Source organism: Diuraphis noxia, unplaced genomic scaffold (assembly GCF_037042655.1).
Source record: "Diuraphis noxia isolate RWA-SAM2 unplaced genomic scaffold, SU_Dnox_SAM2 contig0002, whole genome shotgun sequence".
NCBI lineage: Eukaryota > Metazoa > Arthropoda > Insecta > Hemiptera > Aphididae > Diuraphis > Diuraphis noxia.
The window spans coordinates 37,473,786-37,486,740 of record NW_028301712.1 but is presented as its reverse complement, the minus strand read 5'-3'; the positions used below and the strand labels follow the sequence as shown (position 1 = coordinate 37,486,740).

At 27.6% G+C, this 12,955-nt stretch overlaps 1 protein-coding gene across 2 annotated transcripts; it reads left to right on the top strand.

Moving 5' to 3' along the window:
- The first annotated feature begins 377 nt into the window (after positions 1–377).
- LOC107162892 (protein cereblon-like) lies at positions 378–7,416 on the top strand. Of its 2 annotated transcripts, none has more exons than XM_015510033.2 (6): positions 378–603; positions 769–908; positions 3,258–3,608; positions 4,089–4,168; positions 5,799–5,896; positions 6,655–7,416. In XM_015510033.2, exons 3-6 carry the CDS (start codon positions 3,300–3,302, stop codon positions 6,714–6,716), a joined length of 549 nt encoding a protein of 182 aa, XP_015365519.1. In that variant the 5' UTR covers positions 378–603; positions 769–908; positions 3,258–3,299; the 3' UTR covers positions 6,717–7,416. The 2 variants fall into 2 exon arrangements, with proteins under 2 accessions (XP_015365519.1, XP_089077035.1); XM_089220909.1 differs by having other exon boundaries at positions 378–624.
- Positions 7,417–12,955: the final 5,539 nt, after the last annotated feature.

Here is a 12,955-nt window from a genome sequence, read left to right as displayed (position 1 = left end):
AAGTAGGGTCGTGCAGATAACGTCCTACAGGCCACATTAGCCGAGATTTAACGATTTTAGTGTCATTTAACGATTTATTTATTTATCCTCAATTCCATACTACTATAGTATTTATTTTATCATTGTGTTACGAATTAATGTGGTATCGTACCGTAAATGAGTGTCTAATCTAATGCTTATTGCGCCAAACTGGGTTGGCGGCTTGGCGCCTTGTCGGGATGTTATGGTATGAAAATATGATCTGTACTCAGTGTACTCTGTAGCGAGCCAAAGACTACATAAGCCGGCCGCGCGGCCGCCAGTTGCTAGTGCCTATAAAAAGTTGCTACCAAGTACCAGTTAGTAGTAAATAGTGATTAGTGATAACTGATAACGAATCATCGCATGGATTACCACAGAACAGTACGGAGATTACGGAGCTTCAGCTCCAGCTGCTGGCGGCTAGCGCTTCCTGCCGACAACGTCACGATGAATGACGATTGACGATTAAACAATTTTATACTTTGCAATTTTGTATTATTGATTATCATCATTTGTTCAGGTGTCAGGTCTGCTGCCTGCGTTGTACGTGTACTTCGAAGTACGATTGTACGATTGCTGAACGTATGTACTCGATAAATTATTGTAATTATCAATTGTATTAATTTATATTTTATAATATATGTGTTCTGTATACAATATACATATTAATTATCACATTAGTAATTAATATTATTTAATTCAATATTTCAATGTTGACAGTTGACATTTTGTTTTATCTTGTTCTAGTGTTGACTTCCACTCCGTAATAATTATAATACAATAATTTAATAGAGGCCGATAAAACCAACATTTGTTTTGGTTCATTAATCGTTGCATATTACGTTGCTACTGATTTTTCCTGCTTCCCAGCGTATTTTTGGTCAAAGGTAAGTTTATGTTCACCATATTTGTATCATTGTATGATGAACAATGTTTTGATTAAGGATTCATAATTTTATTTACAAACTCTCAAATATACTAAGTTTGTGTGTAGAAATTATAAAATATGATATTTTAAACAATTGTATTGATATCTGTCTACACAAGGAATTGTAACATTTTAGTGTTTTTTTAACCCTGGGATTTTTGAAAATGAAATTTAATATGAGGTGTAATAATTACCTATATTATATTATGTTGTCATGTATGGTTTGAATTATGTGTTATTGTGTTGGTAAAATAATAACAAATTTTAAAAGTATTTTTCTTTTTTCAATTGGCTGTAATATGGACACTGCTATCATGTAATAGTTATTGGTCATGGTATATTTTATTATTATTATAATTTAATTTGGTGTGTTAGTGTTTGTTTAACAAAAAAACAATAGGTATGCTATTACTTTATTACAAATTATTTCTTTTTACATCATTAAATTTCCAATATCATGTATGATCTCTAATATATAATATATATATATATATATATATATATATATATATATATATATTTACTTAATATTAAACTATGTTTAACTATATTAAATCATAGTACTTACCAGACAGGTACCTATATATTTTAAAACTGACAAATATGGGATGCAATAGGTAAAAACTTCAAAATAATCCAAATTAAAACTTTAGAATAATATTATAGACAAGAATTTGGATCTTTTGTAGTTATATAGGTAAAATGTAATAAAAATATACTTAGCTATAGAAAAAAAAATGATACTTTCCTATTACACAAGACTGCATATATTAATTATAGCGATTATCACCCAAGACTACTTCCATTATCTCACCTACCACAATAGCTTAACGATTAGTGCTATAGTGATAAATATTTTTATTTTATTTGTGAATCGTTTTGTTCATCTTTGTCAAAAATGACAATAATATTATTATTATTTTATTTTCAGTGACCGTATGCCAAGTATGGCATATATGGTATAGGGCTTATAAAATATTTAACAAATGATTACTGTCTATTTAGATCTTTTCTTTATTTCACTTTTTAAATATAATTTGAATGTGGCCATCTTCACAATACGCCTTTGTATTAAATAATATATCAAAGAATTGAATATGTTTGTTAATATAAATAAAAATAAGGTAGTCAGCGATAATAGAAAAGTGGGCAAATCTTGGTAGTCTTAGTCCTTATATAACAGGATTGTGATGTTTCTTAAAACAACCGTGGTAGTTGCGATAACAGAGGTAATCTTGGGTGGTAGTCGCAATAATAGCTGTAGTCTCATATAATAGGAAAGTACTAAAGAATTTAATTGTACAAACGACTTTTTGAAAATAATCTGGCATTTATAAAAAATTGTTTTTGTTTTGGTACCTATTATTTTTTTATAATATAGGTTTAGAAAATTATTTAGTTGTTGAAACATACCTAGTAGATATTACTGTAGTAATAATTCAATGTTTAAAAAAAACTTAACTTTTTTAGAGTTCTTCCTGTCAGCCAAAATGTATATTACAAAAATATAAATAAATATTAGCTAAACTAGTACCTAATTTAAAAGTCATCAAAAAATATAATATGTATTTGTATTAAAAATATTTAAATATTTAAATATAATAAAATATTAAAATATTATTTGTGTTCTCGAGATAACAAAAACAATTAATTTTATTGAGTTATCGAGAACAAAATGCTATTAAGAGGACGCCACACATCCGTTGTCTCCGTTGTACAAGTGCGTAGCATATCAAATTTTACGCTCAGCAGATCACATTTATCTCCGTTAGGTTAAAATTTAAAGTGAATTGACCTAATATAAAAATTAAATTCAAGATTATTATCCAGGGCATCTCTTGGGCTTTTTATTATATTTTAATTTTAAAGCAAGTTATGAGTATTTTTAGATATACATTAATTTACAATTTTAAAATACTCATAACTCCCTTCAAAATTAAATTATAATACAAATCCCATGAGATGCCCTATCTTGCCTTTTAACAGGTTTAACTTAATTTAATTTTCAATTCACTCTAAATTTTAAACTAACGGAGATAAACGTGATCTGCTGAGCTTAAAATTTGGTATGCTACACACTTTTACGACAGAGACAACACATGTGGGTGTAGCATCTTTGTAAGTGCAATTGTAAATTCAATGTAATATTTAAATTATTTAATGTTTTGATAGTTCAAAATAGCGTCATTTGACATAATAAGAATCTACGGTATACAATATAAAAAAACAAGATTTTATCTGATTCATTATGTACTGATTTTAAGTCTTTTAATTTATAGTATTAATTTTTTTTTTTTTTTAATTACAGGTTATAGTAAGTTTTTCATTGAAATTTCAATGTATCCGTCTAATGGTGTTTTCTGTGGTTATTTTATTTGTCTGTCTGGCGTATGGGAACTCGGTCAGGTTTCAAGACACTGATATTCATTCTGGCGACTTATCAAAAGCAGTCAACGACTACTTTCTTTGCCGGCACTGCGGTACAGATATTTCACCATTATCATCACTAATATCAATTGATAGTCCAGCTGCTTCAAATAGCCGTGTATCTCAATTATTTGGTTTGAAAGATATCAAGGTCCAAACTGTAAAGAATTCGTTGCACTCACAATTTGAAATTATTACACTATCTAAAACTTTGTGTGTTGGAAAAGGCAATGTAAGTTAAACACTCAAATTGTTGGAACTAATTTATATTATTATTTAATCATTATCATCATAAATCAGTGATCAGTAATTGGTGACCAGCCGACCTCATCCAGCTTTCTCAACTATTTCGTACGACCCACTTCAAAATGTTGATTTAATTGATTATTTTATATTTATAGATCTTGAATGTGTTCATTCTATATCTATACAATTATTGAACTGTATTTATACTTGCCTTAATAAAAGTAAATCTATTAAAATTTTTAACTTCTGTTCACTTTGCTAAACTTTTTTAATTTTCGAATATGGCTAATGAGTCCAAAAAGATTACTGATCACTGATATAAATTATTAGTAGGCATAAGCATTATATTTAATAAAGATTCTCTTAAATTGTTTTAACCAACAAGTTATTTTGAAATAATGTTTTTAATTGAAAATGTTATATGAAAGTATGTAATAAATAATAGTGCATTCATTTTGTTTGATAGTGGCAGACTGAAGATTCCTGGTTTCCTGGTTACGTTTGGAAAGTTTGTGTATGTGCTAAATGTGGACGTCATATTGGATGGTAAGTTTACAGAGTGTATATTTTACTTATAATTACTTATAGTTTATTTACTTATACTAAAAAGATTTATATGATATTTATGTATTACTATTAAATGGTAATAATTAGTACTCAAAACTTTATTTATTTGTATATACCTGGGAACCAGTAAATTTTAAATCTGGTAAAACATTTCTTTCATAAATCATAATATATTCTTCTCAAATTGAAAAATATTAATGTTTATTTTGGTATATTTTAATAAGTTTTTAGTGATTACGCTGTACTAATTAATAATTCATATTTTATTAATAAAATAACAATAACAATTGTGTATTGCAAAATTAAAATCTTCTTGTTTACAAAAAAGTCAGCAATAGCATATATCTAATTTTTATATTTAAGTCACAAAATGTTGTTTTTTCTATCTTCTATAATCTATTCACTTTTAGAAGAGACCCAGACGGTGACTAGTTTTTGTCGGCGGTAGACAGGTCTACGAAAAACCGATTCCCTCACTGCTCCCGTCGACAAGATAAAAGCGCGCTATGAAACCACGCCCATGTGCAGAAGTTGGCTGTCAAGTTTCTTCTAATAGTCTATAATTATATTATATTATATCATGTATACACTATACATAATGACTTGTCATGAGTGATTCGCCATCACTTTTTTTTCGTATGGAGCTATGTCCGGGAGTAGGCATGAAGGCCTAGTTCGGACGCCTATTTGGCAAAATTTCTATTGGGGCACCCGTAGGTTTCTGCCATGCTCTCGTCATCACTTAGCCGGAATTACTGAAACTATTAGTATGAAATTTGGACAGTAGTTTTGTTTTAGGATGTAGACACTCCCTAAGAAAGGATTTTTCAAAATCCTATCCCTACAAGGGATAAAAGGGTTATACTTGCATTTAAAAACCGTATTTATGCAAAAAATATTGTAAAATGTAGAAATAAATATATGTCAAAAATGGCAAAATATTCAAAATAAAACTTTATATTTCGGATCTATTGACTTTTGTTAAAACTTGTAGATTACCTAGCTATTTTTTGGACTGTTTAGAAAAAATATGCAAATGAATATAATTCCTTGCCCTGGTTATTATATTAAATACCTATATTTTTTTTTCTCTTTCCTGTATGTTTAGCTTTAGAACTACATGTAATTGAGTGCAATGGCCATAAATAATTAAATAAATAAACAATATTTCAATAACTTTTTAAAAGCAATTTTAGCATAAAAAAATTAATTTACAATTGTAAACTTTTCCATTATACATAAAGAATTGTATTTTCATATATTAACATTTTATATAAACACTAAAGTTTCAAGCTTAGTATGGCGTTATCAACACATCCATGTTGATAAGACTAGTAAATAATAGTTATGTAGTAAAAGGTAATTTTACTTTACTATGTCAAAATATAATAATCCAAAATAATAGATTAATAATAATAAATTATTTTTAAATGTGTAATAAACACCTTATCAATCAGCATAAATTTATACACCATTTGTTTTATTTGATACCTATTTAAGATTTGCTTTTCATTTATACAATTGACTCATAATTTTTAGTTACTATACAATTATTTTCTATGCATTTATTGATATCTATACATATTGTTTAAACTATGTTATGTTTTAGGATGTTTGAACCTTTGCATTTGGCTACCAGTGATAAAATATACCCTTCAAAAGAAGGGTTTTATGTTGTCATCATTTCAAGTATTATTAACGAACTACGTGAGTTTAACTTGTTGATTATTAATGACTTAAAAATAAATAATTCTACCAATCATAGGTATTAACTGTTGGTGTTTTAAACAGCTCATATTATTGGCACATGAATTAAATGTTTTCATTTTTCTTATTCAAATTATTTGAAAGTTTATCTACAGTTTTTAGAAACAAAAACTTTAAAACTAACTTGCCAAATTTTAGGATGTACCTAAAATTCTTTCAACAAAAATAAATTACCCAATATTCTCTGTATTTAAATAGCATTATATATTAAATGTTAAGGTTTGTTTTTATATAGTTAATTATATTCTATTATTATATAATTTCTGAATTCAAACTTAATTATTAATTTCTAATAATTTTTCAAATAACTAAAAAAAAAAAATTAAAAATCAGGAAATTAACAAAAATAAAATGTTGAAATGTCAATATTTTCAGAAAAATAAACCCTATAAAATGGCTATAGTGAATTTTTTTGGTAATAATTGAATAAAAACAATTATTTTTTAACTTTTTTACTTAAACATTAAAATAAATTAAAATATTAAATAATTGTAATTCTTATAACTGTTAGTATTATTACAAACCCAGAATTTCTATATCTCCATTATTTTGGGAGATATCGGAATAGGTAAATTCTCTCGGGACACCCTGTATTTACTATTAGTTGCTGCTCTCATTAATATCCAATAATTATAATCTTAATTCCTAATTCTATGTAATATCTTCAATCTCATTAAAATGTTGGTTCTTTTTTTTAGATGCTGACTCATTGATTGTAGTACCAAAACATTTTTCTACAATAGAAGAGATCTCAGATTAAAAATGGCATCTGCAAATTATCAAAATTCAACAGATAGCAAACATGAAATAGTTATTAAAGACAACATCACTACATTTAAAACCCTTGATACATGTGTTGATGAACCACAAACGGAGGATCAGAAAAAAAAGTTATTGCAATTTGAGGAGGAGTTTAAAAATCGATACACAGATAAGGATGAAGATTTTCTGTTTACATTATCAATTGGAATTAAACCTCCGCCATTAATTCCTTCATATAGACCATTTGGGAATCGTAAAAGGGATAATAAAAATCATTGGGAAGACAGAAATGATCCAAATAAAAGATATTCACATTATTCGCACAGAAATCCAAGTTATGGTTATAATAATGATTTTAGAAGATAAGAAAAATTACTGACATTTACAGTTTACATATGTAAATTATATTCAGTGGTTTTGACTTTTTAATAATATTTTCTTTACAATGATTTTATTACAAAATCTATCAAATTAATTATTTTCTTTCTAAAATAAACATTTTGAGGTTTAATAAATAGCTAGAATTTTTTTAAATGTATTTGATCAAAATACATTTTTTCAATTAAAATTATTCCACATTGTGTTAAGTTTTAACATTACTCCTGTTATGTATATGTATGCAATGCATGATTGTCTACAAGTGACTTACATTAAAATTGTTTTTTATTTAATAAAAGCACTTTGAACTGCATAGAAAATTTGTGTGTTTGATTTGGTTGTTTGTTTCTTTAATCATTTATTTGATATTTGAATAAATAAAATGTATTTAAACTTCTTACACATAAATAAAATTGATGAATGTTTTCTATATAAAATACATGGTGATCATATCTCTTTAATTATTAATTTTTATGACAGGTTGCAATAGGTTACCTAATCAATCACTTTTATTGAATATTAATTTAATGATAATTTAAACAAGATTTAAGGCCAGTTGTACCGTCTCTGATTAAAGTTAACCGGAGTTTAATCGGCCGAATTTGCATGGTTAAATATCTGTTATCAGCTGATTAAGCGTAATCAAAGTTTAACAGTAGACGGTACAACTGGCCCTTAGTGGCTTGTGGATCAAAATTAGTCTTCATTTTAGTTAGTTTATTAATCAATTTTTATACAACTTCACATAAATATCATTATTATTATATTGCATAACCAAAAAAAATAATCAAAGTTAATTTTTGAAATGTGTACCTAAATTTGGCGGGTACTCATTTCATTTATTTATTTTTCATAAAAATTAGTTTGATTACATTTGAAAGATGTAGTTTAATTTGGATGGGAAAATGTGTTGAAGAGTAGAGTATTGGGAATAGATTACTAATAAATTATCTAGATAAAAATAAAAATTAATGTACCAAATTGTATCTAACTAAAGATAAAAATACATACATTTTTACCTAGATAAATATAAGCTAAATTCGTGTTAAAATGTTCACATCTCCAATGATAAAAGTCTTACAGGTAAAAAAATGTATATTATCGCCATTTAAAACATTTTATTTATACCCAGACCCTTTGATTTCCTCACTCTCATATAAAATTCTCTGGAAATCCATACGCCGCCTTAAAATTAATTAGCGTAGAGATCTTCTTAATGATTATGTTACTTAAAGTAAGGAAAATTATCACGGTGAGTTCTAATATTTAATAGTCGCATTGTTCATGTCACCCAAGTTAAAAAAAAAAAATGTACGCAATCTCATTTACTTATTGTACAAAATTAAGTATTGGTTTTAATGTTTTAAACATTCAATACAAATTAACTAAACAGGATAAGTATTCACCGACTGAATACAAAAAATTAGATTTGAAATAAACGGTTTATTATAAACCCATTATAAGTGCGTATCTAAAAAGTAAAAGGTTAGAATGGGTGGGTCATATTTGGAGATCCGAAGGTATTGTAAAAAATCTATTCACTGGAAGACTAAATGGTAAAAGACCTAGGGGTCGACCAAGACAAAGATGGGTAGACAGAGTGAAAACGGATCTCACGGAAATCTCAGAAGATTTAATAAGGATTGAAGATAGCGAAGATAGGAATAGGTGGAAAGATGTTGTCAGTGGCGCAACCATGGGTGGGGTTTGGGGGTTGTGACCCATCCCGAAATGTGTTTAAAAGTCAAATATTTCAAAGTGTCTTCACTTCATTAAGTGAAGACTTTTTTTTTTGCTAATTTATTTTTTTATATGTATAACCCCTCCCGAAAATAGATCCTAGTTGCGCCACTGGATGTGGTTGAGGCAGCGAAGGTCCTAAATGGACTGTAAAAGCTAGAAGAAAGAAAGAAAGAAAAATAATAATAATAATTGATATAAGTTATATAACAAAGTCTAACATTTTTTTTTTCTTTTATTGTACCTACTTCAAAACATCAACAGCAAAGGTTATTTTATAGGGTCCTATTCGTACATATAGCACTGTAATGCTATATATATTGCTTATTATTATTATTAATAATTATGATGGCATTTTATTTTACGATTAATGGTAGTAAATAGTAATAACTGTGATAATCTATCAAATACAAAGTGTCCCGAAGAGATCTGACATTCTGACAAATGAAATAACTTTTGTTCTAATAAATATTTTTTTTAAATGTCTTTTAAATATAATCCATAGACAATTGAGCTACATTTTTTATTTTTTAATACTGAAAATAAAAAAACTTAAAAATTGATAAAAAATTTTTTCAAAATATTAATTATAGCCAATTTGTAAATCTGATTTTTAGAAAAATTGATATGATAAAAACACTTATTTAAGTCAAATGGCTGATTTTTTACAATTTTTTTAAATATCAATATTTTCGTTAAGTAAATTACGATCTATTTTATGTTAGAAACATTTTAATTTCAAATAATATAAAGTTTTTTAAAAATATTTTATAAGAAAATTTTTAAATAGGTGCATGTTAAAATATAAATATTTTTTTTATTGCATTTATTTTAATAATATGTGATTATAAACTATAAATTACTATAATTTACTTAACGAAAATATAATAAAAAATTGTAAAAAATCAGCCATTTGACTTAAATAAGTGTTTTTACCATATAAATTTTTCTAAAAATCAGATTTACAAATTGGCTATATTGAATATTTCGAAAAAAAAATTTATCAATTTTTAAGTTTTTTATTTTCAGTATTAAAAAATAAAAAATGTATTCTAAAAATGTAGCGCAAGTGTCTATGAATTATATTTAAAAGAAATTTTTTAAAAATATTGATTAGAACAAAAGTTATTTCATTTGTCAGATGTCTGTGGGACACCCTGTATATTGGTAAGTTCACGGCTGTAATGATCTATTTTTACGCATCGGACATTGATGAATGGACGAACCTATAATTATTGCTAAATCATAGAAAAAAACAAAAATCAATTAATATATTTTTATTTAATTCAATGTAAATTTGTGCTAGGCAGTATACAAAATATCAAAATACATGTAGTTATAACTACATTAAAAAGTTTAAAAAATATTGAAAAGCTTAAGAAAATTAGATACAAAAATATAAAACGTATTAAAATTTATAAGAGTTTTAGTTTATTGCGTTGTATAATACTAAAATATAGGAACATCTGGGGATTTGGGACGCTTGCAGAGTTTGCTTTTTCCTATAATTAATTTAATTCCTCGGTACAAAATTTTAAAATTAACGTGATATTAAATAATAATTTTATAAGGGTATATACTATATAGACACTGTGTTTATTGGCGAAATCGGGTGACTTTGGCCTAGGGCACGGTTTCTAGGCGGGCGTTGCATACCTTACCACTTAAACAAATCATTTCATCATTATCACAGAACAATATATTGTTATAAAATTTCCACTGGCCACGTTGATAACATTCTATCAGATTACGGATACGGTAAAACTAGGTATTATTATACGCATACTTTTACTGCATACCAGAATAGGATACAGAAACACGAGTGTCTATTTTATATTATTCTATGATATAATAATAAGCTAGTATTTAAAGCTAATAAATAAATAACAATCTTGTTGCCATAACAAAAATAAGTGTTGAAAAATATATTATCATGATATATTATTTCATTCTTAATTTACTATTTGAAACGGTCACATATTATATTTCGTTAATTTGTTATTAAAAGTTATTAAGTATATTTGTATTCTTGTACCTATAGAATTGTTGAGATATATTAAGTGTTACTTAATTTTATTAATCAAAACAACTGTAATACGTATTTAACGATCATGTCAATTATCCGCGAATTGAAGATGTCAAAAGGTGATAATACGCAGAATGCATCGTCCAAAAATGATCTGAGCGTTTTCAACGATATTCAGGGAAATAAACGGAACATTTTGGAAAGTCAAGGTCTAGCTAGTTTGCAACCGGATGAAAGAATTAGGTCTGTGCCAGAGATGGAGAGATCTTCTGCCGGCGATTCACTCGTGCCGTCCACGACCGATTGTACGTTGCAGGTTTTATCTGATCTCCGTACAAATCAGCCAAAAGATCTGGAAAGTCATGGGCCCGTGGATTTATCGCTGAGCAGAAGATATCATTCAATGCCCAATATGGCATTGCTTCAGACATCTTCTGTCGCCGAGAACTGCCCCGAAGAGTCGAATGTCGCAATGGATACACTGTCCAGTGGCTCATCAAAGCTAGAGGATTCAGTGATGGTGACTCCAGACGAACATACTGCAGGACCGATCCCTACCATTATAGCGGCTTATGAGAGTCCAACATTTTGTTATCATATTGGATTCATGAGTGCGGCAGCACCAGTGATGCCTGCCATTGCAGCATCTGAAATTCGTGATCTCGAGAATTCGCCACCACACAGACGAGCAGTATCGATGCCCAACATTTCAATACAGTTTGGTGAGGTCAAGTCTGAAGGCGGCTTGACGAAGCTTCCAGAGTCAGTTAATTTCCTGGAACCGACAATCGACGTCGGCTGTAGTGACGATGCAGAGCCGACGATAACCCCGGTTATTGCAAAGCGACGTAAATCATTGTGGAGTAGGACTAAGAAATTCTTCCTGCTAATGATTTGTTGTGGCTCTAGTAATATGCCCATCAATTGAATGTTAATTATTTTACAATATGCTAAGTGCTGCCAGTGGGTGGCTTCTTACTCAATTTTTCATGCCATGTATTCTCTTAACACATAAGCTTATTGTACATTTCTTGTATAGATTGTTCATTTCTAATAAATATTAAAAAAAAAATTTTACAATATAATATAATATGATGCAATAATGCGTATAATTTAATAATATTATCTATTTAATCGTGTTGTATATTCACGAAACTTTTCAAATTAATATAAATTGAAAATAAAATATTTATTTTTGCATCTAAAATTTTAATATTGAATATCAGGTACCTTAAAAGCTCATATAAGTATATATCTATTGTCTAATTTAAACAATTTTAATGTTTTGACAGTCGACACGTACAATATGTATTTTCGAAAATTTTATATGATTTTTAAATCATTACATTTAGTTTACATTATCTATACATACGACTATTATCAAAGTTTTTATATTATGGTAGGTACTTAAAAATAAAATTTGTTTTTATAAGAACTTCACTTGAAAAGGATTTGTATCAATGTATACTTGTCTAGGTTCTAGGATTTCGGTGGCATATTCTTCATAAATTTATTTTTAATGCTAACTTAGTGGCCAAATTCTGAACATGTAAAAATTATCAATCTCTAAATGTGCGCTAGGACAATGTTTTTAAAAACTAATTGGCATACAAATGATTTCATTATATTCAGTTATGCATAGATTTTAGGTAATATTTCTTTTGTTGTAGTTTATACGAAGACCGCGACTTTCACAAACCTGACTGGACCTAACTTGCAGTTATAACCACTCAAACGTACATATTATTATGGTGATAATTGCAACGTATGGATAGTACAGGGTTTGTGAAAGTCACGGTATTCGTATAAACTACAACAAAAGAAATATTACCTAAAATCTATGCATAACTGAGTATAATGATTAATGAGAATCATTTGTACGACAATTAGTTTTTAAAAACATTGACCTAGCGTACATTTAGAGATTGATAATTTTTACATGCTTAGAATTTGGCCACTAAGTTAACATTAAAAATAAATTTATGAAGAATATGTCACCGAAATCCTAGACAAGTATACATTGATACAAATCCTTTTCAAGTGAAGTTCTTATAAAAACAAGTTTTATTTTTAAGTACCTATCATAATAAAAA

Bases quoted from the DNA above. Each gene is read 5' to 3' on its own strand.
- LOC107162892 (XM_015510033.2), top strand. From the start codon at position 3,300: ATGGTGTTTTCTGTGGTTATTTTATTTGTCTGTCTGGCGTATGGGAAC. The intron at 3,609-4,088 runs GTAAGTTAAACA...TTTGTTTGATAG, and splicing joins TGTGTGTTGGAAAAGGCAAT to TGGCAGACTGAAGATTCCTG. The intron at 4,169-5,798 runs GTAAGTTTACAG...GTTATGTTTTAG, and splicing joins TGTGGACGTCATATTGGATG to GATGTTTGAACCTTTGCATT.